The sequence below is a fragment of the Phacochoerus africanus genome, chromosome 1, assembly GCF_016906955.1.
Source record: "Phacochoerus africanus isolate WHEZ1 chromosome 1, ROS_Pafr_v1, whole genome shotgun sequence".
NCBI classification, from domain to species: domain Eukaryota; kingdom Metazoa; phylum Chordata; class Mammalia; order Artiodactyla; family Suidae; genus Phacochoerus; species Phacochoerus africanus.
Window position 1 is genome coordinate 148126265 of NC_062544.1, and position 21920 is coordinate 148148184.

General features: G+C 45.5%; 1 protein-coding gene across 3 annotated transcripts in view; it reads right to left on the reverse strand.

Annotated features, from left to right (window-relative positions):
• VGLL4 (vestigial like family member 4) overlaps nt 1–21570 on the reverse strand; it is a 176399-nt gene extending 154829 nt beyond the window's left edge. The window contains exons 1-2 of one of the 3 annotated variants that reach the window (XM_047781016.1): nt 21554–21570; nt 2337–2413 (exon numbers count right to left, since the gene is read on the reverse strand). In XM_047781016.1, coding sequence (XP_047636972.1) covers nt 2337–2400 — 64 coding nt within the window. In that variant the 5' untranslated portion in view covers nt 2401–2413; nt 21554–21570. Of the gene's footprint in view, nt 1–2336; nt 2414–20205; nt 20332–21250; nt 21505–21553 lie in introns of those variants that run through there. The other 2 variants (XM_047781006.1, XM_047780995.1) reach the window with 2 other exon arrangements.
• Between the last annotated feature and the right edge of the window lie 350 nt (nt 21571–21920).

The window sequence follows — 21920 nt, forward strand, 5'->3', positions numbered from 1 at the left end:
TAAGGATCTGGTGTTGCCATGAGCTGTGGTTTAGGTCACAGACTCAGCTCAGATTCTGCATTGCCAAGGCCAAAGAACATTCCAGAATGAAGTATTCTCTGTGATCATTCTGGTCTTACCTATGCACACATCATTCTTCAGTAAAACACTGATACTATGTTTAAGGCAGGAGGAAAGTAAGCATTCCCTGTCTATACACTTTACAGCTGCAACAGTCTAGGCGTAACTAAGTTCATAAGCCCCATGAAGGCAGGACTGCCCCTTGTGCATCCATAAACACCCTTTATCCATAAGCCTTCAATCACTGCTCTCTGCATCTGGAACCATCCAGGCCTCCAACCTAACCAGAATGATACAAAAGCCAGTGCCAGGAGATCAGCAGAGAAGGTAGCAGGAAGAGTGAAGAGGAGTGCCTGTTGCGGTGCAGCAGAAATGAACCCGACCAGTATCCATGAGGGCACGGGTTTGATCCCTGCCTCGCACAGCGGGTTAACCCTAACCCTCCATCATTGCCGTGAGCTGTGGTGTAGGTCGAAGACTCAGCTCGGATCTGGCATTGCTGTGGCTGTGGTGTAGGCCAGCAGCTGCAACTCCTATTGGACCCCTAGCCTGGGAACTTGCATATGCTGAAGGTGTGGCTCTAAAAAGCAAAAAAAAAAAAAAAGAGTGAAGAAACTTTTACTCTCTACACTCAGGACACCTGAAGCCACCCTGAGGTCCTTACTGGTATTTCCTTTGTATAAATATGATTTTGTTATATTGATCCGAATTCAATGTGGGCATTATAAAGCAGAGGAATTCAAAATAATGTCCTATATAAAAAAAAACTTCTAAATTAGCTGTATTAATGTTCAACGAAATTTGTAACTAGCTGCTCAAGTCAGTCACAGGTATTGAAGTCTTAGAGGCATAAAGGAGGTTTTTGTTGTTTAGATAAAAGCCTACAACCTGAGCTTCCCTCCTCGCTCAGTGTCCCTGGAAATGACACTCAACAACCCTAAGCTTCAATTTCCTTGGCAGGGATAATTATACCCCCCAATAATCAAAAGCTAAACAAATGTAAATTATACAAAAGGGTGGAAAAAACTGTAATGACTATCTAGTGACTCATCTACAGACAATCTCGTGTGAGTGGTGGTAGTCAGAAGGTGGGAAGATACATAGGGGGCCAAAGTCCCATTAGAGGGCTGCCAAAGGGCTAAGAGAAAACAAGGTAAAGCAGTCACCCCAGGAGTGAGAGCTAAGGTAAGCACTATATACAAAATAGCCCATTTAATCTTCACAGATGCTAAGTAGGTAGTCTTAGTTCATGTTACTAATGAGGAACCTGAGACTCGGACAGATAAAAGTCCTATCAGGTAGCAAAAATGCAGACCTTAAGTCTTAAGAACTAAACTGGAAGAATTCCCTGGTAGCTCAGGGGTAAAGGACCTGGCAGCATTGTCACTGGTATGACACAGGTTTGATCCCTGGCTTGAGAACTGCATGACTGCATGCTGCAGATGCAGCCAAAAAAAAAAAGAAAAAAAAGAAAAAGAAACAAACTGGAAAGTTGCACATCTTCAAGAACTTAAAACACAGTCATCTTGTAAATCAAAAACAACTCAAAATGCATAAAAGCTCAACCTCACAAATCTTTTTGCTAGTAGCATTTCTGTGCTTAAGAAAAGAACACTCAAACGTGCTTCCACCTAAGATAGTCATTCTTGCAAATACTGCTTAGCGAGCAATTTTAACTCTGAACAGTAACATATAAAAACAAATATACCATAGGATAAGCAGGAAAATCACTTTAACACAATGACAAATGCTCTTCCAACGTTGATGTCCTCTCTTTTCCTCCACCCTCACTGCATTAGTGATTGCTTCCCGACACATACTCATGCTTACTCTCTCTCAACTATGCATGTGGAATTTGCACAACTGTTTCCCATTATATGTACTGCACACTTCCAATGACACAAATGATCCTGGATGATTCTTTGCCTCTCTAGTTCTCTTCTAATCAACTAGTTTATCCACCAACACATATTTATCTAAACTTCTAGAGACACCTAAAAAGCAGCTCCATTCCAGATGCCGCTAGCGTAAGCTGCAAATGAAAAGACTTCCTGGAGTGAACAACTCAAGCCCCAACATCCAAAGGTAACATTTATAAGCCTTACATGTTTTGGCACTTGAAAACAAACCAAAGATGCCAAGCTGTTGTCTCTGAAGAAAACAGCCAAAATTAACAGCAGAAAGCCACAAAACACATGGAGAAAGACGTGACTGTATCCTACTGCAAAAGACTGGGGGCCTAGGTAAAAACACTTAAAATGTATTCCCTGACTTACGTTTTTCATCGTCAGCATGCACCAGGGATGCTGCCCTTGACAAAACATCCAATGGCGTCTCCATTCCTGGCTGGAGCCTAAAAGAAGAAAAAGAGTGGGAGAAAAAAAAGAATTTAATGGGACTTCAAAAGGCTCTCATTAGAATTCTGGCAGTTAACAATTAGAATGATTTCTCCACCAAATGCAGATAACAATTCTGAAGGTGAACCTCTTCCTGTCCTGGGAAGGAATCCAATGGACGTGGTTCAGGAACAGATAGAGAAAGGGGTTAAATTCCACTCTGTCTACTAAGCTAAACCTTGCCAATTCCAGAAGCAGCTCAAGTCAGAACTAAAAGGAGGGATACTGTGAATATTCATGCACTGCTATTTGTGCTTATAAATGTTTATGTGCACGCATAACATGCCTGCACAGACACAGTCAGGAAAACACAGTCCTCAGAACAAAAGCTACTCTATGAACACAGCATTACTACCAGTCTGAGGTTTTTGTTGTGGTGGCAGTTGTTGTTGGTTTATTAGTTTTCATAAAAATTACTAAGATTGGGAGTTCCTGTCGTGGCTCAGCAGTTAACGAATCTGATTAGGATCCTTGAGGATGCAGGTTCTATCCCTGGCCTTGCTCAGTAGGTTAAGGATCCAGCATTGCCATAAGCTGTGGTGTAGGTCACAGACGTGGCTCATGTCCCGAATTGCTATGACTGAGGTGTAGGCCGGCAGCTACAGTTGCTATTGGATCCCTAGCCTGGGAGCCTCTGTATGACATGGGTGCGGCCCTAAAAAAAGCAAAAAACAAACAAACAAACAAATAAAAAAACTAAGATTGAACCATCCTGTTCTTTTGCCTCCTTAGCTGAGAGACGCTGAAAAACTGTGCAGCTTAAAATATGCAATGTACTCATGAAACGTGTGAATTCCACTGGTAAGTCAAATGGTATTTTAAGTCCACTAGGAATCTTTATTTTCAAATGTCATGTTTTGGAACAAAATAATGCCATTTGCAGCAACAAGGATGGACCTAGAGATTATCATACTCTAAGATTATCATTATCATAAGCAAAGTAAGCCAGAAAAAAGACAAATAGCATATGTTATGACTTATAAGCAGAATCTAAAAAAAAAAAAAAAAGGTAAAAGGAACTTACATACAAAATAGAAATAGATCCACGGACATAAAAAACAAATTTAGTTACCAAAGGGGAAAGAGGGGGAATAAATTAGGAGTTGGGGTTAACATATACACTCTACCACGTATAAAGCAGATAACCAGCAAAAACCTACTGTACAGCAGAGATATACTCAATATTTTCTAACAACCCATAAGGGAAAAGAATCTTGGCGTTCTCCTTGTGGTACAGCAGAAACGAATCTGACTAGAATCCATGAGGATCTGGGTTCGCTCGCTGGCCTCGCTCAGTTGGTTGGGGATCTGTCATTGCCCTGAGCTGTGGTGTGGCTTGCTGACATGGCTCAGATCCTAAGTTACTGTGGCTGTGGCATGGCCGATTTGACCCCAGCCTAGGAACTTAAAAAAAAGGAATCCGAAAAAAAATAGGTACATAAGTATGTATAACTGAATCACTTCACTGTACACCTGAAACTAACACATTGTAAATGAACTATACTTCAATTAAAAAAACAAAATCATGAGTTCCCATCATGGCTCAGTGGTTAACGAATCCAACTAGGAACCATGAGGTTGCAGGTTCGATCCCTGGCCTTGCTCAGTGGGTTAAGGATCCAGCGTCACCATGAGCTGTGGCATAGGTCGAAGATGAGGCTCAGATCCCAAGTTTCTGTGGCTGTGGCGCAGGCCGGCAGCTACAGCTCCGATTAGACTCCTAGCCTGAGAACCTCCATGTGCCACGGGCGCAGTGCTAAAAAGACAAAAAAAAAAAATAGAAAAAAAAAAGAAAAAAAAAAAGCTGTTCCCGTTGTGGCTCAGCGGTAACAAACCCAACTAGTATCCATGAGGATGCGGGTTCAATCCCTGGCCCTGCTCAGTGGTTTGGGGATCCAGTGTTGCCATGGGCTGTGGTGTAGGTCACAGACTGCCGGCTCAGATCCAGAGTTGCTGTGGCTGTGGCTGTGGCGTGGGCCGGCAGCTACAGCTCCGATTTGACCCCTAGCCTGGGAATTTCCATATGCCGTGGGCACGGCCCTAAAAAGACAAAAATGATAATACTACCAAATTATAAAGAAATATAATGCAAGCCATAAAAATAAATAAATTTTGTCATGTTTTATAGCTCTCACCACCACCCATCACGAATTTATCTAGTTTTGTGTTTTTTAATAAACCTGGATTTTTTTTATGGCCACACCCACAGTATATGGGAAGTTCAAAGCTGCCGGCCCACACCACAGCCACAGCAACACTAGATCCAAGCCACATCTGTGAACTACGCCACACCCTGTGGCAACGCCAGATTGTTAACCCACTGATGGAGGCCAGGGATTGAACCCTCATCCTCATGGATACCAATCAGATTCTTAACCTGCCAAGCTACAACAGGAACTCCTGGATTATTTATTTTTTATTTGTTATTTTTATTTTTTAGGACCGCACCTGTGACATATGTAAGTTCCTAGGCCAGAGGTCAAATCGGAGCTGTAGCTGCCGGCCCACGCCACAGCCAGAGCCACAGCAACTCTGGATCTGAGCCGGCAGTCTGTGACCTACACCACAGCCCATGGCAACAATGGATCCCTAACCTACTGATCAAGGCCAGGGATCAAATCTGCATCCTCATAGATAACAGTTGGATTCACTTCCATTGCGCCACAGTGGGAACACCTGGATTTTCATTTTTAATTCTGTTTTCTTAAATTACAGCATACCTATAAAAGCAAACATTGCAAAAGAGTTTAAAATGGTGGAAAAATCTAGATTATCATGCAACTTTTACCCAGCTTTCCTTCTTTGGATTATTTAAACATGCGCGCGCGCACACACGTGCACACACACACAATTATTAGGAAAACAGACACACCCTATTAGTTCAACAACTAAGGAAAAAACACCTTCTTCTGTGCACCCTTCAGAGACACTGAGCATTCTTTGGCCTTTACTGAGTACCTACCACGTATGTATGTGCCAATCTACAAGGCATAGCAGACCAGCTTTACTTTACAATAATCACGCTTCAGGCCTCCAAAGAAACATCAGGTCTTGGTCTTGCATGTGGCTTCATTCAATAAATAGTATCTACTACATACTAAGGCAGGAAAAGTAAACAAAGCCCAATAGCTGCCTTCAAAGAGCTTTCAATTTTCAAGATACGCCTACAAGAAACCTAGTTTTAAATTTGTTTAGTTTTGCTTTTTAGGGCCACGCTCACGGCATATGGAGGTTCCCAGGCTAGGGGTCCAATTGGAGCTATAGCTGCCAGCCTACACCACAGCCACATAGGTTCCGAGCCAAGTCTGCCACCTACACCATAGTTCTCGGCAATGCCTGCTCCTTAACCCACTGAGCAAGGCCAGGGATCAAACCTGCAACCTCATGGTTCCTAGTCGGATTCATTGCTGCTGTGCCACGACAGGAACTCCAAGAAATCTGGTTTAAAGCAGTGGTTTTCCAAGGTGTTTGGCACTACATGTTCATATATTGTAAGAAAATAATTTTTCTAGGACAAGTAAGTTTGGGGAGCACTGAAAAAAACCAAATTAATCAGTTTCTTTTCCTTCCTGTGCTTTCCTCTTCTTTTTTTGGCCATTCCCACTTCATGCAGAAGGTCCCAGGCCAGGGATCAAGTCCAAGCCACAGCAGTGACAACACCAAGTCCTTAACCTCTAGGCCACCAGGGAACGCCATTCCTTCCTGTTTTTGATGTGCTGCCCTGCCTTCTGCTGGGGACAGAGGCAGCAAGGATGGCAGCTGTACACTTGAAATTTCTCAAATTTCATTGGTCATTCTTTTAACCTGAAACAGCTCTTAGGGAACACTTAGGGAAACCACGGATTGACAATACATTATGTGTCAAAACGGTGCTATAAACAAAATCCTATAGAAATACAAATGAATTCTGAAAGGTTTTGTGGAGGAAAGAGAAGGTGAGCTGGGCCTCTGAAAAATGAATATAAAAAGCCCAGAAGGGAAGGACAGAGGCAGAGTCCACCCCAGAGAAAGTTGCCCAAATCGGCCAGAAGAGGTGAATGAACTGGGGACAGGAAGTAACAAGGATGAAGATTTGGGCAGGCACCACATCATGCAAGGACTGAGGGCTTCACCGGGATTTGGGCTGGATTTCATTTGCATTAGGGAGCCACTGAAATCACAGAGCAGAGAAATAACTCGGCCATCTACATGTTCCAGGAAAGTGACTCTGGTGGTTCCATGTGATCCCAGCCCACGGAGCAAGAAGCCAGAGGCAAGGGGATGACTGGAAAGACACAGGGATGACTGGAAAGACACGGCGATGCGGCAAGCACAAGGTGACAAGGAGTGCAGGATCGGGGCAGTGAGAGAAAACAGCAACAAAGTGTGGGGGGTAAGACAGTAGAGCTAAGTCACATCAGAGGTATATGAGAGAAAAATGAGTGACAGTCACTGGCCTCCTCTTCCTTGTCCAATAAAAGAGATCATCTCCTGAGTAAGGATTTGGGAACTTGCTCCAAGGCAGAGGAAACAAAGAAAAGTCTGGAACAGACTGAAAGAAAAGGTTTGAGGAAACTCAGTCACATTCTCTTCACCCAAGCCAGTTTCCTACTCAGGTAAGAGATTTGGGGTTCGTCTCATTTTGATTAGATAGAAGCTGATAAGCATTCCACTCTAAAATGCAGTAGTATTTCGACTCACAATTCCTTACATTAATTGCCTCATTAAGTTGAAGGACAATGCTTTCAAAATTCTAAACCCAAAAAGATGCCTTAACATATGCCTTAAGTTACGCAAAATATGTGCAGAAGTGTTATATACATAGAAGCAAAATACCAGAGCATAAAAATACCGCATGACATAAAGAAGGGGACTCAAAATCCTAGCATCATGTAAGGTTAGCTACTGAAGTTTATTCACCCCAAGCAAACGACCTTCAAATCAGGAGCTAAGAGATTAGGTGTTTAAGGTTCATCAACAAGGCACCTGCCATCTGTGGTAGCCTCATTATTGCAACCAACCAATTTTTATTACACAATTATTGTGCTCAGCAAAGTATTCAGGAGAGGTCACAGAGAAATAGAAGATATGACCCCTGCTTTGAAAGAATTACAATCTGGTTCATGAACCTAGTTTATGAAATGGTAAAACAAGAGACAAATATAAGAGCATAATAAAAGACAAAATAGAGTTAAACACTAAAATGTGTAGTGTGTGATAGAAGAGAGGTCAAGGTCAGCTGAAGGGTTTACCTCGTGAATACCTATTTTTTGTCAGTTTGGTGTTTGTGTGTGTCTTCAAAAGTCACCTCAAAGGCTTCCTTCACTCCTCTCCCCTGGGCACTTTCCTCCCTGACCTCGCCTGCCTGCTCGCCTGGATCACCCTGCCTGTTGGAATAGTTCCTGGGTGCAAGCACCCCACCTTAGCCTTACAAGTACCCTTAGCCTTACAAGTACAGTCCTGTTGGACCCAGAGGCAGGAATGATAACCTGAGAACCAGGGATGAGGGGTGGGGGGACCAGCCTGGCCAGGACTGAGAATCCTCTGTCAGGAGCAGCAGCAGCTAAGTTGGGGAGCACAATGTGGGTGGACTTGGGATCGAGCCCAAGGCTGGCCTGACGGGTTGACACTTACCTTGGCAGGCACCGGGCATCACAAGCAAGGGCCTGGTAGGCAGGCTGGTGGGGGAACGTCGAGGTCATTTTAATTGAGCAGTTGTGAGGACGATGTTTTAACTGGGAGGGATGAAGTGGGGAGCTGCTGGTGATCAGTTAGGAGGCTTCTCTAGGAACCAGGTACAAGGACAAGGGGGCAGGCACAATGATATGTGGGAAATGAGGCCCAGGGACTAGGCATTATCTGGCCACAAAAGATCAAGGCAAATAAAGGGGAACTATAAAAGTAATAAAAAATATAAAAATAAAAAGATTTGTGATTTTTACAATTTATGTAATATCCATAGCCCAAGAAACTCAATAAAACCTGTGAGTAACCCAGGGGTGGGAACTACGGTTATAGGGTTACAGTATTTGATGGAGGGTCACACTCCCTTGAGAGGTGAATTAACATAATGGTTGTAAGAGGGCCATCTTGGGATACTAACCAGTGAGTCTGAACTGGCTCAACCATTTCCTAGCTGTATGACCTGGAAAATGACTTTAACAATGTGTGTCTGTTTCTTCATCTGCAAAATGGGGATGTTGATATTACCTCCTTCATAGGGTGTTATGAGAAGTGAGTGGGCTTTATATGTATTAGAATGATTATTGTCAAAACATATGCAAACATATCAAATAAATTGCAAATGATTGTAAATATACTGAAAAAAGGGCACTGGCCACTCCTCTAGACAGAGTCATCTGGAGAGATTTCTGAGATAAGAGGAATTAGATTTGTGAAGGAGAGGCAAGGGACAGACCAAAGCGGGACACGGGACAAGGAGGGCTGCTTGACTACAGCACAGGGGGTGAGGCCAGAGGACAGGAGGCAGAGGCAGGGATATGGGCTGGGCCATATTACGCTAATCTACAGGGAATGACAGAGCCAAGATCTTGGTCTAAGTCAGTGAGGAGACCTTGAGTGGTTTGAGCAGTTTTAAACAGGGGACAGACATGTCTGGTTGATTTCATATCTTTATGGACCACAAATCATCCACTACCTTTTGCAAAGAACCATGCAGCATCCAGAAAATAAATCTAAGAACATCACAATGATGTGTTCTCATTTCTGTGGTCATTTTTTTACAATAGCATGATAACCAAAAATATAATCATTTGAAAGGCTGACCCCCAGGAACATAATAACACCATTAAAGGAAGAGGAATGTGGTTCTGAATAAAGACAAAGTCCATCTGTAAGCATTCTACTGTGTTGCAACCCATTTCTGGTCTATCCATTCATCTTTTCGTGTGGTTGTTGTCAATTAAATAACTCATCACGAAGAGAATACACATTTTGTTTTTTGAGGGTATTTTTTCCCAAGCAATGTTCAGTATTTTCTCTGTAGGCCCATATTCCTTTCCTGAGACTCCCTTATCCCCAATAATATTCCAACGAGCTTAAGGATGAAAATTAGGAAATAATAGGTATCAATTATAAAGGTTCTAAAATTTAGGGACATTCAGTGCTAATGACAAGCCCAGCTCTAAATTAGACCATTATTTTGGGCTTCCACAAAGGACTGTCTTTTGATCAAAAGGAGGACATGAGCACTTATCCTGGGAAGAACTATGGAACAGATTAGAATTGGGGTTCTTTTCAGGCAAGGGAATAGAATTTCAAGATGCCATGAAAGTGTTCCAAGGAGATTTCCAGGGTAGAGACCACACAGCACCAGGCTTTGCTCCCCCAGGGCTCCTCCAGTGACAGTGGCAGAGCTACAACGTCCTCCAGGGGAGAGTGTGAGAACACAGAGCAACTGCCTTGGATAGAAGTAGAAACCAGTGGAGTGGGGGGGAGCAGCGCCCACTCAAACCCTCTGATATTCCAGTCAAAAAGTCACTTGGCTAAAGCCTAGAAAGAGGAAGACATCCCTCCTGGGGTCCTGACAGCACACCCGACTTCCAGATGCACACTCTGCAGTATCCCTCATTCCCACTGGGAACTCCCCATCACTCTGTCAGGACCCCTTCCTGAGCTAATCTAATTTGGCCTCAGCTAATACCATACAACTTAAAGGACAAGGCTACAAGGATTAAGTATCACAACACAACAGGGGGTGCAGGACCCTTCTGGCCATCAAGAATACAGGGGCTTTTGGGAGCTCTAGTCGTGGTGCAGCAGAAATGAATCCGACTAGGAACCATGGGACTGCAGGTTCCACCCCTGGCCTCATTCGGTGGGTTAAGGATCCGGCGTTGCCATGAGCTGTGGTGTAGGTCGCAGGTGCAGCTCGGAACCCGAATTGCTGTGGCTGTGGTGCAGGACGGCAGCTGTAGCTCCGGTTCAACACCTAGCCGGGGAACCTCCATATGCAGAGTCTGGCCCTAGAAAGCAAAAGAATTGAGAGGCTTTCACTGCTATCTCCTATTTGTAGTAAACACTGTACACAGATGTTACAGGAACCGTGAACTCACTGCCCTAGGTGTGGATCACAAGTGGTTAATCTGGCTAAATGTATGTCTCAGCAAGGATAACTGAAATGAAATTTCAGACCGAATGGTCACCAGATTCTAGTGCCCACATGCAAGCACAGCTTCAGGCATGCCAAGTAGATGTGAATTAACCTCCCAGATGTATCTTCTCCATAGTGTATCCAACTGATGCCCCTCCCCCAACTTCTTGCCACACACATCCTAGCTGTCAATAGCCAATCCTCAGATCATCCCTCTCTGTTCTTCTTGCTAAAAATCTCTCTCATTTGTGTAACCCTTTATTTTTCTCATTTTTAAAAGTTTTATTGTAGTTGATTTACAGTATTGTGATAATTTCTGCTATACAAAAAGTAATTCAGTTACACATATACACACATCCATTCTTTTTCATATTCTCCTCCCATATAGATTATTACAGAATATCTGATAGAGTTCCCTGTGCTATACAGCAGGTCCCCGTTGGCCAGTCATTCCATATACCTCAGTGGGCATATCCCAGTCCCAAACCCCCAGTCCACCCTCCCCCACCTGTCCCCTATAGTAACCAGAAATTTGTTGAAGTCTGTGAGTCTATTTCTCCTCTGCAATAAGTTCATTTGTATCTTTTTAGATTCCACATAAGTGATATCATATGATGGTTGCTTTTCACTAACTTCACTTAGTATGATCATCTCTAGTTGCATCAAATGGCATTATTTTCTTTTTTTATGGCCAAGTAATAGTCTATTGTATATATGTACCACTTCTTCTTTGTACAGCATATATATGGGTCTTGTTCTCGTATCCATTCAGCCAGTCTATGTCTTTTGATTGGAGCATTCAGAAGTCCATTTTGTTTAAGGTAATTAGTGATACATACATTTTTACTGCCATTTTGTTAATTGTTTTGGATTTGTTTTTTGTTGGTCTTCTTCCCTTCTTTTGTTCTCTTCTCTTGTGGTTTGATGACTATCTTTAGTGTTGTGTTTGGATTGCTTTTTCTCATTTGTGTGTGTATCCATTGCAGAATTTGGTTTGTGGTTACCAAGAGGTTTTGATGTAGAAGTCTATACATACTCAAGATTACTTTAAGTTGCTAGTCTCTTGATTGCAAATACATTTCCAGGATCCTTCATGTGAACCCTCCACACAACTGCTCGGTTTTGGTATCACATTTATGTATGAATGATTTCCTACCTTTACTATATGTTTGCCTTAACTGGTGTTCTCCTTTCTAGTTGTGTATTTTCTTTTCTGCCTAGAGAAGTTCCTTCAGTATTTGTTGTAAAGCTAGTTTAGTGGTGCTAAATCCTCTTAGTTTTTGCTTGTCTGTAAGGCTTTTGATTTCTCCTTCAAATCTGAATGACAGCCTCACTAGGTAGAATAATCTTGGAGATTTTTTACTTTCATCACTTTAAGTATATCATGCAACTCGCTTCTGTCCTGCAGTTTCTGCTGAAAAATCAGCTGATGACCTTATCAGTGTTCACTTGAATGTTATTTGCTGCTTTTCTCTAGCTGCTTTCAGTACTTTCTCTGTTTTTAATTTTGGTCAGTTTGATTAAAATGCATCTTGAGGTGTTCCTCCTATATGGTATTTGTTGAACTTCCTGGATTTAAGTGAGTGATTCCTTTCCCATGTTAGGAAAATTTTCAGCTATTATTTCCTCAAATATTTTCTCTAGCCTTTCTCTCTCTCTCATTCTTCTGGCTCGCCTATAATGTAAATGCTGGTGTGTTTAAAGTTGTCCCAGAGTTCTCATAGACTCTCCTCAACTCTTTACATTCTTTTTTTTTTCTTTTTTTGTCTTTCTAGGGCCACACTCACGGCACATGGAAGTTCCCAGGCTAGGGGTCGAATTGGAGCTGTAGCCTCCAGCCTACATCACAGCCACAGCAATGCCAGATCCAAGCTGCATTTGCAACCTATACCACAGCTCACAGTAATGCCGGATCCTTAATGCACTGAGCAAGGCCACGGATTGAACCTGAGTCCTCATGGTTGCTAGTCAGATTCATTTCTGCTGAGCCATGGTGGGAACTCAACTCTTTTCATTCTTTATTCTTTTCCACATCAGTGATTCCTACCAGTCTGTCTTCGACCTTGCTTTTTTGTTCTTCTGCCTCCTGTATTATGCTATTGGTTCCTTCTAGGGAATTTTTTATTTTCATTATTGTGTTCATCTCTGCTTGTTGAATCTTTAAATATTCTATTCCTTTGTTAAACATTTTTTCTAGTTCATCAATCTTTGCCTCTAGTTTTCTTTTTTTTCCCAAGATCTTGGATCATGTTTACTAGCATTACTCTAAAGTCTTGTTCAGGTAGGTTTCTTATCTCCATTTAGCTGTTCTTCTGGAGTTTTGTCTTTTTCCTTCAACTGGCTCATATTTCTCTGACTTTTCATTCTGTATAGCTTTTTGTGTGGTCTCCTTTTTGCAGGCTACAGGATTTTAGCCTCTCTTGTTTCTGGTGTCTGCCCCTCCTTGTGGCTGCAGTTAGTACAGGGGCTTGGTGCAGGCTTCCTGATGGGAGGGACTGGTGCCTGGCCACTGCTAGGTGAAGCTGAGTCTTGTTCCTCTGGTGGGTGGGGTTTTGTCTTTGGGTGTAATTAGAGGTGGCTCTGTGCCTAGGAGGGCTGTAGGCAGCCTGTTTGCTGATTGGTGAAGCTGTGCTCCCACGCTGTTTGTTGTTTGGCCTGAGCCTTCTAAACCCTGATGGGTGGGTCCAGATTTTTCCAAAATGGCAGTCTCCAGGGGGAGCCCATGCTGATGATATTCCCGGAACCTCTGCCTCCAATGTCCTGTCCCCAGAGTGAGCCACAGCCACCCCCGGCTCTCCCAGAAGACCCTCCAAGACCCACAGGTGGGCCTGATCCAGATTCTTATGGAGTACCTGCTTTGACCCAGTGCACATGAAACCCTGCGTGCACCCTCCAGCAGTGGAGCTCTGTTTCCCCCGGTCCTGTGGAGATCTTGCGCTCAAGCCTCACTGGTCCTCAATGCCAAATACTCCAGGGGCTCCTCCCAATGCCAGACCCCCAGGCACAGGAGCCAGACACAGGGCCCCAAACTCTCACTCCTGTGGGAGAACCTCTGTGATTGTTATTTTCCAGTCTCTAGGTCACCACTCAGTGTTTATGGGATTGCTTATTTCATGAAAGCACCCCCCCCCACCATCTTGATGTGACTTCTTCTTTGTCTTTGGGAATAGGATATCTGTGTTGGTAGCTTCCAGTCTATTTTGTCGATGGCTGTTCAACAGTTAGTTGTAATTTTGGTTTTCTTGGCAGAGGAGGTAAGCTTGAGTCCTTCTACTCCACAATGTTGTCTCTGCCGAGACAGTCTTTTCAATAAGTGGTGCTGGGAAAACATGGCCCTGGGTCCTCAGGACTGCAGGTGGGGGAGCCCCAGCCCCACACTCCTCCCCACCAGTGCCCAGTGCCCTCCTTCCTTCCTCCAATTCTTCTTTCTTTTCACATTTACTATCTGTTAACTAAGCAGAACCAGGATTTGAGCATCAGAAAACCAAAGTTTGAGCCCTACCTTAATACATGCACTCGTCCAGTCAATCATCACTGAAAGACTATTACGTTCCAGGCTTTGCTCTCAGTGCCTCCCACCAATTGTAGGGCCATTTAACCTCCCCAGGCCTAGGGTCACTCACTTGAAGAAAATGGTAACCATGTTGCCCACCTCATAGGGTCACAAGCTTGGCATGTAGATTAAATAATACAATGTAACTGAAAATACCTTGTAAAGTCAAGTGAGAAATACCATGCCATCCTTCTGCCATCTTAGGGCTGTGCAGCATGTACTTTTCATAACACACTCACATGAGTTACCTCATCACATTCCCTCTGTGAGTTGGCCAACTAGGATTATTATGTATTTCTACAGATGAAAAACTAAGGTGCCAAGAATATAAGTGACTTCCTGAAGAATCTAAACTGGATTCCAAGTCTCCTGACTCACCATCCAATGCTATTTTTAGTATTCTGAAGCTGATTTTCATAAAGACTTTTTGGAGAAAAGCATTTATCTAGCTGAAGTTAGCTGGGAAAAAAGGGGGGGCGGGGGGAATGAAAATAAAGAATACCTTTCAGCAGCAACTAAGACAAGACTTCTACTCCTGTGCTCTTTCCCCTATACCTTGAGATGTATATGAGGCAATAATCTGATAATTTCTAAAGAGAGCAAAGGAAGACAAGCCCTCCCCTCCAGGGAACATGAAAACCACACCCTATTTTACTTTCTTTGACTAGAGATGGGCACAGAAGCACATGAATAGTGAGCAAGGCAGGTGAGAAGATTCTCCCAGCAAGCTGGTGGGTGAGAGTGTGGGGCAGACAACACAGGCAGCAGGGCCCTGGAGTCCTGGGGCCCCCACTGAACAGGAATTAAACATAAGCCCTGAGGACTTCAGACTCTGAGAACAGGTTCAGTATCAGGAAGGATGGTATCTACTTAGTCATGCTCAAGAAAACCTGCCGCTAAACTCCAGCGGATAACTCTTAAGGTTCAGAAAATGGTACTTAAAAGCTTTCACCTTATGGTCTGTATTTCTCACAATCCTAAATTATATGCCACATTCCCAAAGAGAAGCCAGGCCTTATTCAAAATACTCTTTCACTGGTCCTACTACCAACAAAAGAGCACAAACAGATGGATCCTTTTCTTGTCCAGCTTCCCTTACCCATACATGTCCCAAGCACGATTTATGGACCTGTCTTGCCATAATCTGAAGCATCCAACCAGATATAATGTCAGAAGGACTTGGCTAACCTCCACTTACATCCCATTCCTTATTTCTACACATAATCATTTCTGAAAATGCATGTACAGGCCAAATGCCGGAAATCTGAACAAGTATACATGTTCTATACTTGTTTCCAGAGGATTAAAAATACAGGCATGTAGGAGTTCCCGTTGTGGCGCAGTGGTTAACGAATCCGACTAGGAACCATGAGGTTGCGGGTTCGGTCCCTGGCCTCCATCAGTGGGTTAAGGATCTGGCGTTGCCATGAGCTGTGGCGTAGGTTGCAGACGTGGCTCGGATCCCGCGTTGCTGTGGCTCTGGCGTAGGCCGGTGGCTACAGCTCCAATTCGACCCCTGGCCTGGGAACCTCCATATGCCGCGGGTGCGGCCCAAGAAATAGCAACAACAACAACGACAAAAAAAAAAAAAATACAGGCATGTAAAAGCCCTAGTTAGGCTTCTTTCAGGTGCTTGTCAATCTCAAGCATAAGGTCCAGTCTGAGAGCCAGCCTGCTGGCAGTCCTCCCAACTGTCCTAGAAAACTAAAGAACTTGGTAAGCTAGTAGAGGTGTGTACCCTTCCCAGGCTTAAGACCCCTCCCATCATATCAACCTAGAGATTGATGTCCCAGGAAACCTAGGCTGAATAAGGGGTAGGTACCACTCTGAACTGAAATGCTTTCGTGAATGTTCAACACAACTATGGTAGGTTTTCTGGTGCTCTATGGACCCCATTAACTCTACTGACCCCTGGCAGAGGATGTGATAGTCATCTTGATGACCCCGGCAACTGGAGCTGCCAATTGATGCTGCCACTCAATAACTAAAATCCTTAGTTACTACAGTACAATTTGGCATCAGTGTAAGCTGAGCAAAAACGGACTGTATGAAAGCTGTGCCCGTTAAGGACCATGAACAAAGACATAAAGCTGCAACACCAAACTTAAGTTATAGCATATTTCACGACCTTTATGGGAGGCTGCCTAATGCTGGTGAAAATCCTACTGCTGGCTTAGGTTCACCCATCTCCCTCAAGTGCCCCTGGCAAGTGCCTGGATGGGGGGCCCACACTAGCACTGTAACCAAGGAGGAAAAATAAAATTCAAATCTGGACTTTTTGAGGAGACTACCAATTCCCACCAATTTTCAACACTGTTGTCAAACAAACAAACAAACAAAAAACCTTATCCTCTTCTTTCTCATATTGAGATTGCTATCAATCTGTCTCTTCATTTTCAAGATCTCAGCCTTCTAGAGCACCTCATATGAAATAAAAGAAACACTTTGGCATTTTTAGTTTTCTCTGGATATGCTTGTTCTTGCCAATTTTTTTATTTGGATACTTAGAATCTTCTATTCACAAGTACCAAGGTGCCAGGTCCTCTCAGGGACTTGTTACCCCCAAGAATGAGAGGTGCGGACCTGTGTTATAGTCTAAGCTGGACAACATCCCATAATACCCCAGTTCTAGCCCCCTACTGTGCCAAAAATCTCAACTCCCAGCCTATTAGCATCCTAGAAAAAGGCTTCTATCCCATGACACGCTGCATCATTAGGAAGTACTTTTGTTATGGGCATCATCATGAAATGTGGTCAATTCTCACCAGTCACAGTAGTTATGTTCTCTAAAGTGTCAGAGAACACTAAATTAGTGAATACTGAGCCACAGTGCCTAAGACAAAACTACCTCAAGTACTAATCTGAGGATACAAAGTCACCAGTTTAGGAATCCACAAATAACAAGGATGGAAGGCATCTGGTTAAGACCTGAGGCCTGAGACATGGAAAGCACATCCCACTAGGTTTTCCTTCTTTGCAGTAATTACACTGTACCCCAGGTAGAAAGAATTTTTCTAATTTTAGCCCCTCCTGCACATACTCCTTCCTCCCCTACTTTGGCAGTTTATACTATCAAGTTCAGCAACCCAATTTCTAAGTTGTTAGGTTTTTTGTTAGTTGGTTTTTTGTTTTAATGTGGACAGATCCTGGAGTTCCTGTCGTGGCTCAGCAGTTAACAAACCCAACTAGCATCCATGAGGACTTGGGTTCGATCCCTGGCCTTGTTCAGTGGGTCAAGGATCCGGTGTTGCCATGAGCCGTGGCATAGGTTGCAGATGCCGCTTGGATCCTGTGTTGCTGTGGCTCTGGTACAGGCTGGCAGCTACAGCTCCATTTGGACCCCTAGCCTCAGAACCTCCACATGCCTCGGGTGCAGCCTTAAAAGACAAAAAAATAAAAATAAAAATAATGTGGACAGATTCCTACATGGCTAGAGATTGATGAGTAGCATACCCTTTTCTGTTCTCTTACGCTCCCACACATAAACCTAATTAACTTCAGATAAGTTCCCTAAGAGAATCACAAAAGAGCCTCAGTTAACAAACCCTACAGAAACTTAACCATAAAAAGCTTTCTCCAGGTTCTCACAGCTGCAACAGCTTATCTAACACAAGCAATAAACAGACAACTTGATATGTTAAAATTGCCCCACAGTATCATAATTTTAGTTACAGTAGAACTTTCCCAATGTATTTGACTTTTACATCCTAAACTTAGGACTCTTTTTTTTTGTGGGGGGCACACCCATGGCATATGGAAGTTCCTGGGCCAGGGATCAAAGCCGTGCCACAGCAGTGACAATGCTGAATTCTTAACCGTCAGGCCACCAGGGAACTCCGAGACTCTTAATAAGTCATGTTCAGAGCTGCAAAGCAACTTGTATTATGGTTATTTTACTTATTATTTTATAGCCGCAAACAAAAGCTGCAGGCAAAACTATCCAAGAGATAGAGCTCCTGTGGTGGGCAGAGGAAATGAATCTGACTAGGAACCTTGAGGGTGCGGGTTCGATCCCTGGCCCCACTCAGTGGGTTAAGGATCCAGCATTGCCGTGAGCATTGCTGTGTAGGTCGCAGACTGGCTCAGATCCCGAGTTGCAGTGGCTGTGGCATAGGCCAGCAGCTGTAGTTCCGATTAGACCCCTAGCTTGGGAAATTTCATATGCCGCAACAACAACAACACCAACAACAACACCAACAACACCATCCAGGAGAAATACCTGGAAGAAACACAAAGTAAAATCTTCCTTTGGCTTTTTTTGGGCAACCACCTCCCTAAGGAGTTAAAAGAAACTTCCCACCACAGAACTCTTATCAAACAGACCATTTGAAAGTGAAAGTTTTCACTTCATAATTACCATTTTGTAAGAACTGTTAAAAAGTCTTAAGGTAAAGCCAGAGTTCTCTACTAGTTGGGGGTTAGTAACAACTGTATTTATGAAACTCTTTGAAGTCTTCAGAGACTTTTATAAATAACATAACACAAAATACTTTTCAAAGAACATTATTCCCTGTAATTCCTGAAACTGTGATGTGATCGGAACAGATTTTATCCCCGTCTTACAGAAGAAAATAACAGTGTTAAGTAATGTTTTCTGGTCACACACTTAGTAGGCAACAGAGATCAGACTTGAACTCAAGCCTCCAGAAATAAGCCAGAGTTGTTTTTACTACAACATTCACAGTTTTGGAATGTAGTTCATGGTTATTTATAGCAGAATTATCTTCTTAATTGTATTGTGTTTTGGTCAACATAAAAATTAGTTTGCATTCCCTTCCAAATGGAAAGCAGAGGCAGGCTGCCCAGAAGTGTGAAAAAACGGTGGCGGGGGAAATCAGCCTGGGATTAAAATTTTGCCAGAGTTAAACAACAAATTGAGGGTTTACATCATTTCCACCATGGGGGAGATGACTTTTTAGCCAGATGCAACAGGAAACACAGAGAACAAATACACACAAAACTGTCTTGAGAATAAGCAACAAACTTCTGAGTCAAGTATTTCTAAACGCTTTATTTAAAACAGAGCCCTGAAATTGAGAGATACAGGGTACGTAACTTAGTCCAAGATCTCGCCCTGGGTACAGCCTTGAGGCGTTGACCCCTAAGTGCTCTTTACCCACGCTACCAGCCTCACGGCCAGGCGCAAGCAGGAAACAATGAACGTTACAAGCCTGTGGACTCAGGCGCGAGAGCAAAGAGTTAAAGTTTGGTATGCTAAAATGGAACGCAAAACTGACCTTCGAATACTAATGGGAAAATTAACATCTATTGTTTTTGTCTTTAACTGTTTAGAGGAAACAAATGCGGGCCTTCGAGCCTTCATCAAGGTAGGCCTAGCTTTAAAGAAGAGAAACTCTACAGACCAAGAGACAGGACCTTTCAAAGAGAGGGGGCAACCAGGTGCTGATAAAGACTGGAAGAGCCGCCTCCACCCCCGCCCCCCAGGCCGCTGGTTTTTATTAACCGCAGAGAAGAAACTACAACTAGCAAACATGCAGTACCAATGATCAAAGTGAAACCGACTTTTTAAAATCATCTGGCTTAAACAGACCAACACATGCCATTAAAGCGCATAAAGACTAATAGCCCCAGCACATACTGTCATCCCAATCTAAGACATTTAAAGGTCTCGGTGTGATGAATCAAAGGAGACTTTAAGCAAAACAAAAAAGGAAAAGACCTCTGCTTTTCGACAAGGCCTGCACTCGGTGTAGGAAGAGTGTGCAGTTTAGTTCTGGCGAGCGGGCAGGAAGTGTAGAAAGGAAAGAGCCGGTCCCAACTGCCCATCCTCTGACCTTTCCTGTGGTCCCACACCAAAGCCGTCCTTGGCCGCCGGCCGAGACCAAGGGGCTGCAGAGCGCGAGGCCCCCCTGGCGGCCCCGCGCCTCCGACTCTCAGGGCACCTTCCTACTCCAGACGCTGGAGCTCTCCCTCCGAGAACCCTGGCGCTTAGGTTCCCAGAAGGAGCTTCAAGTTGCCCCGCAAGAACAATCTGCCTTGTCCTTCCAGGAGGACACCGCGGTCCCGCACCGAGACAGCCCACCCACCCCTCCTTGAGCTCCCTGCAGGCCAACCCTCGCCCAGCCCGCCTCTCCCGCACTCACCTCCGGGAGGCCCTGGGCGCGCCCGCCTCGGGCCGGCGGGGCCCCGCGCAGGGCAGAGGCGGGGGCGGGACCGCTGGAAGCGCGGGACCCGGCGCACTCCCGGGGCGCGCAGACGCGCAGGCGCCCTCGCGCCCGCGCTCCCGCACGACCGCCCCCTCCGCACACCCACACGCACACGCGGGCAGCGCGCGCCGAGCCGGCTCCGCCGCGGACGCGAGCGCGGGAGCGAGAGGAATCCCTGGAATGAGGCGCCGCCCGCCCTCACCCGGGTCCCGCCGGGCTCAGCGGGCCTGTCAGGCCACGCCCCCGGGCCCACCCCTCCCGCCCAGCAGGTGGGGGCCGGGTCCAGGTGAGCCTTCAGGGAGGCGGGGGTGGGGCCTCACACGCCCGGCAGAGGCTTGTTTCCCCTCCCCCGCCCGCAGCGCGGCAGCTAGCTCGCACCCAGCCCGCGGGTGCCGACGCTCTCCTGCAGCCAATGTCGGCGGAGACCCTGGGCTGCGCTCGGGGAGCGCGTGGACCCGGCGCGCGTTGCCTGTACCAGCCTGTGACACATGCCAGATCCCAAAGGCCCAGGCAGCGGGGACGCACCTTTGGTGCACACGCACAAACACAGGCGAACCTCTGGTGCGCGCCAGGCACGGCCCCCCACTCACACAGTAGGCTCTCGCACCCGGGGGACACAGCACACGTGAGCACGACATCCACGGTCGAGCCAGACTCCGGACCCGCTGGGCTCGCGGCCCCTTAAGGACCATGCAGCCGGCCAAGTGCCGGCGCGTTGGAGCCGGACCTGCAGCACCTTCGCGGCGCTCGGCTACAGACCTGCACGCGTCCCCGCCTCTTACACACACCTGTTCACAAAGCGGCCCCTGGAAGGGCGCCCTGGGGTCGATGCTCACACTCGCACAGCCGCCGGAGCGCCGCAAACACAGGCGTCTTCCGCCTCCCTGGGCTCCACGCTCCATAGGCCACCGACCTGGGGCACTGCCTCGACCGCTTGTTACCCGCACACACCCTGCCCGGCCACGCCGGCGGCCACACGTACCTGAAGGGACAGGTCACACTTGCTTGGGGAAGTGTGTGCTCAGGTGCCACTGCGATCAGAAGGGCCGCTGCAGTCCCAGGCACTCAGATGCCTCTCGGCTGCCTCCCATTACAGCATTTTACACTCCACACTTCACACACACACACACACACACCCCAGGCGCTCGGCAGCGCCTTTCCTCCCCCTCCCTCCCTCGCCCGGAGGAGGAAGTCCTAGTAAATCAAAACAGTGTGGACGCGAGGGAACAGAGAAGAAAGGGAGACAAGATCGGAGTGGAAAGAGCCCCTCCAGCCGCTCACACACCAGTGTTTGCTGTGTTTGGCAAACTCCTGGAGTCCACAACCCGGTCTGCTCCGAAGTGTGCCCGGGGAGGGGCGGAGAGGAGGAGGTGAAACATTTCTAATTGGTGCAGGTTCTTATTACAGCAGCAGCGTAGACATGTGACCACGAAAAGAAAAGCCCCGTCTTTAATTTTTCCTGTCATTCTCCAGAGATTTTGGGGTGGGAGTAGGAGGGGTGGAGGCCTGACAGTCCCGGTCGGTCCCCCGCAGCCCTTGCCCCATTGTTTTCTCATACTGCCACAATTAAAAAAAAAAAATTTGCTTAACATATCCAGCCCCTAACTTCATAAAATAAATAGTCAAGCACTGGACTTCCTCTGGTTTGCTTT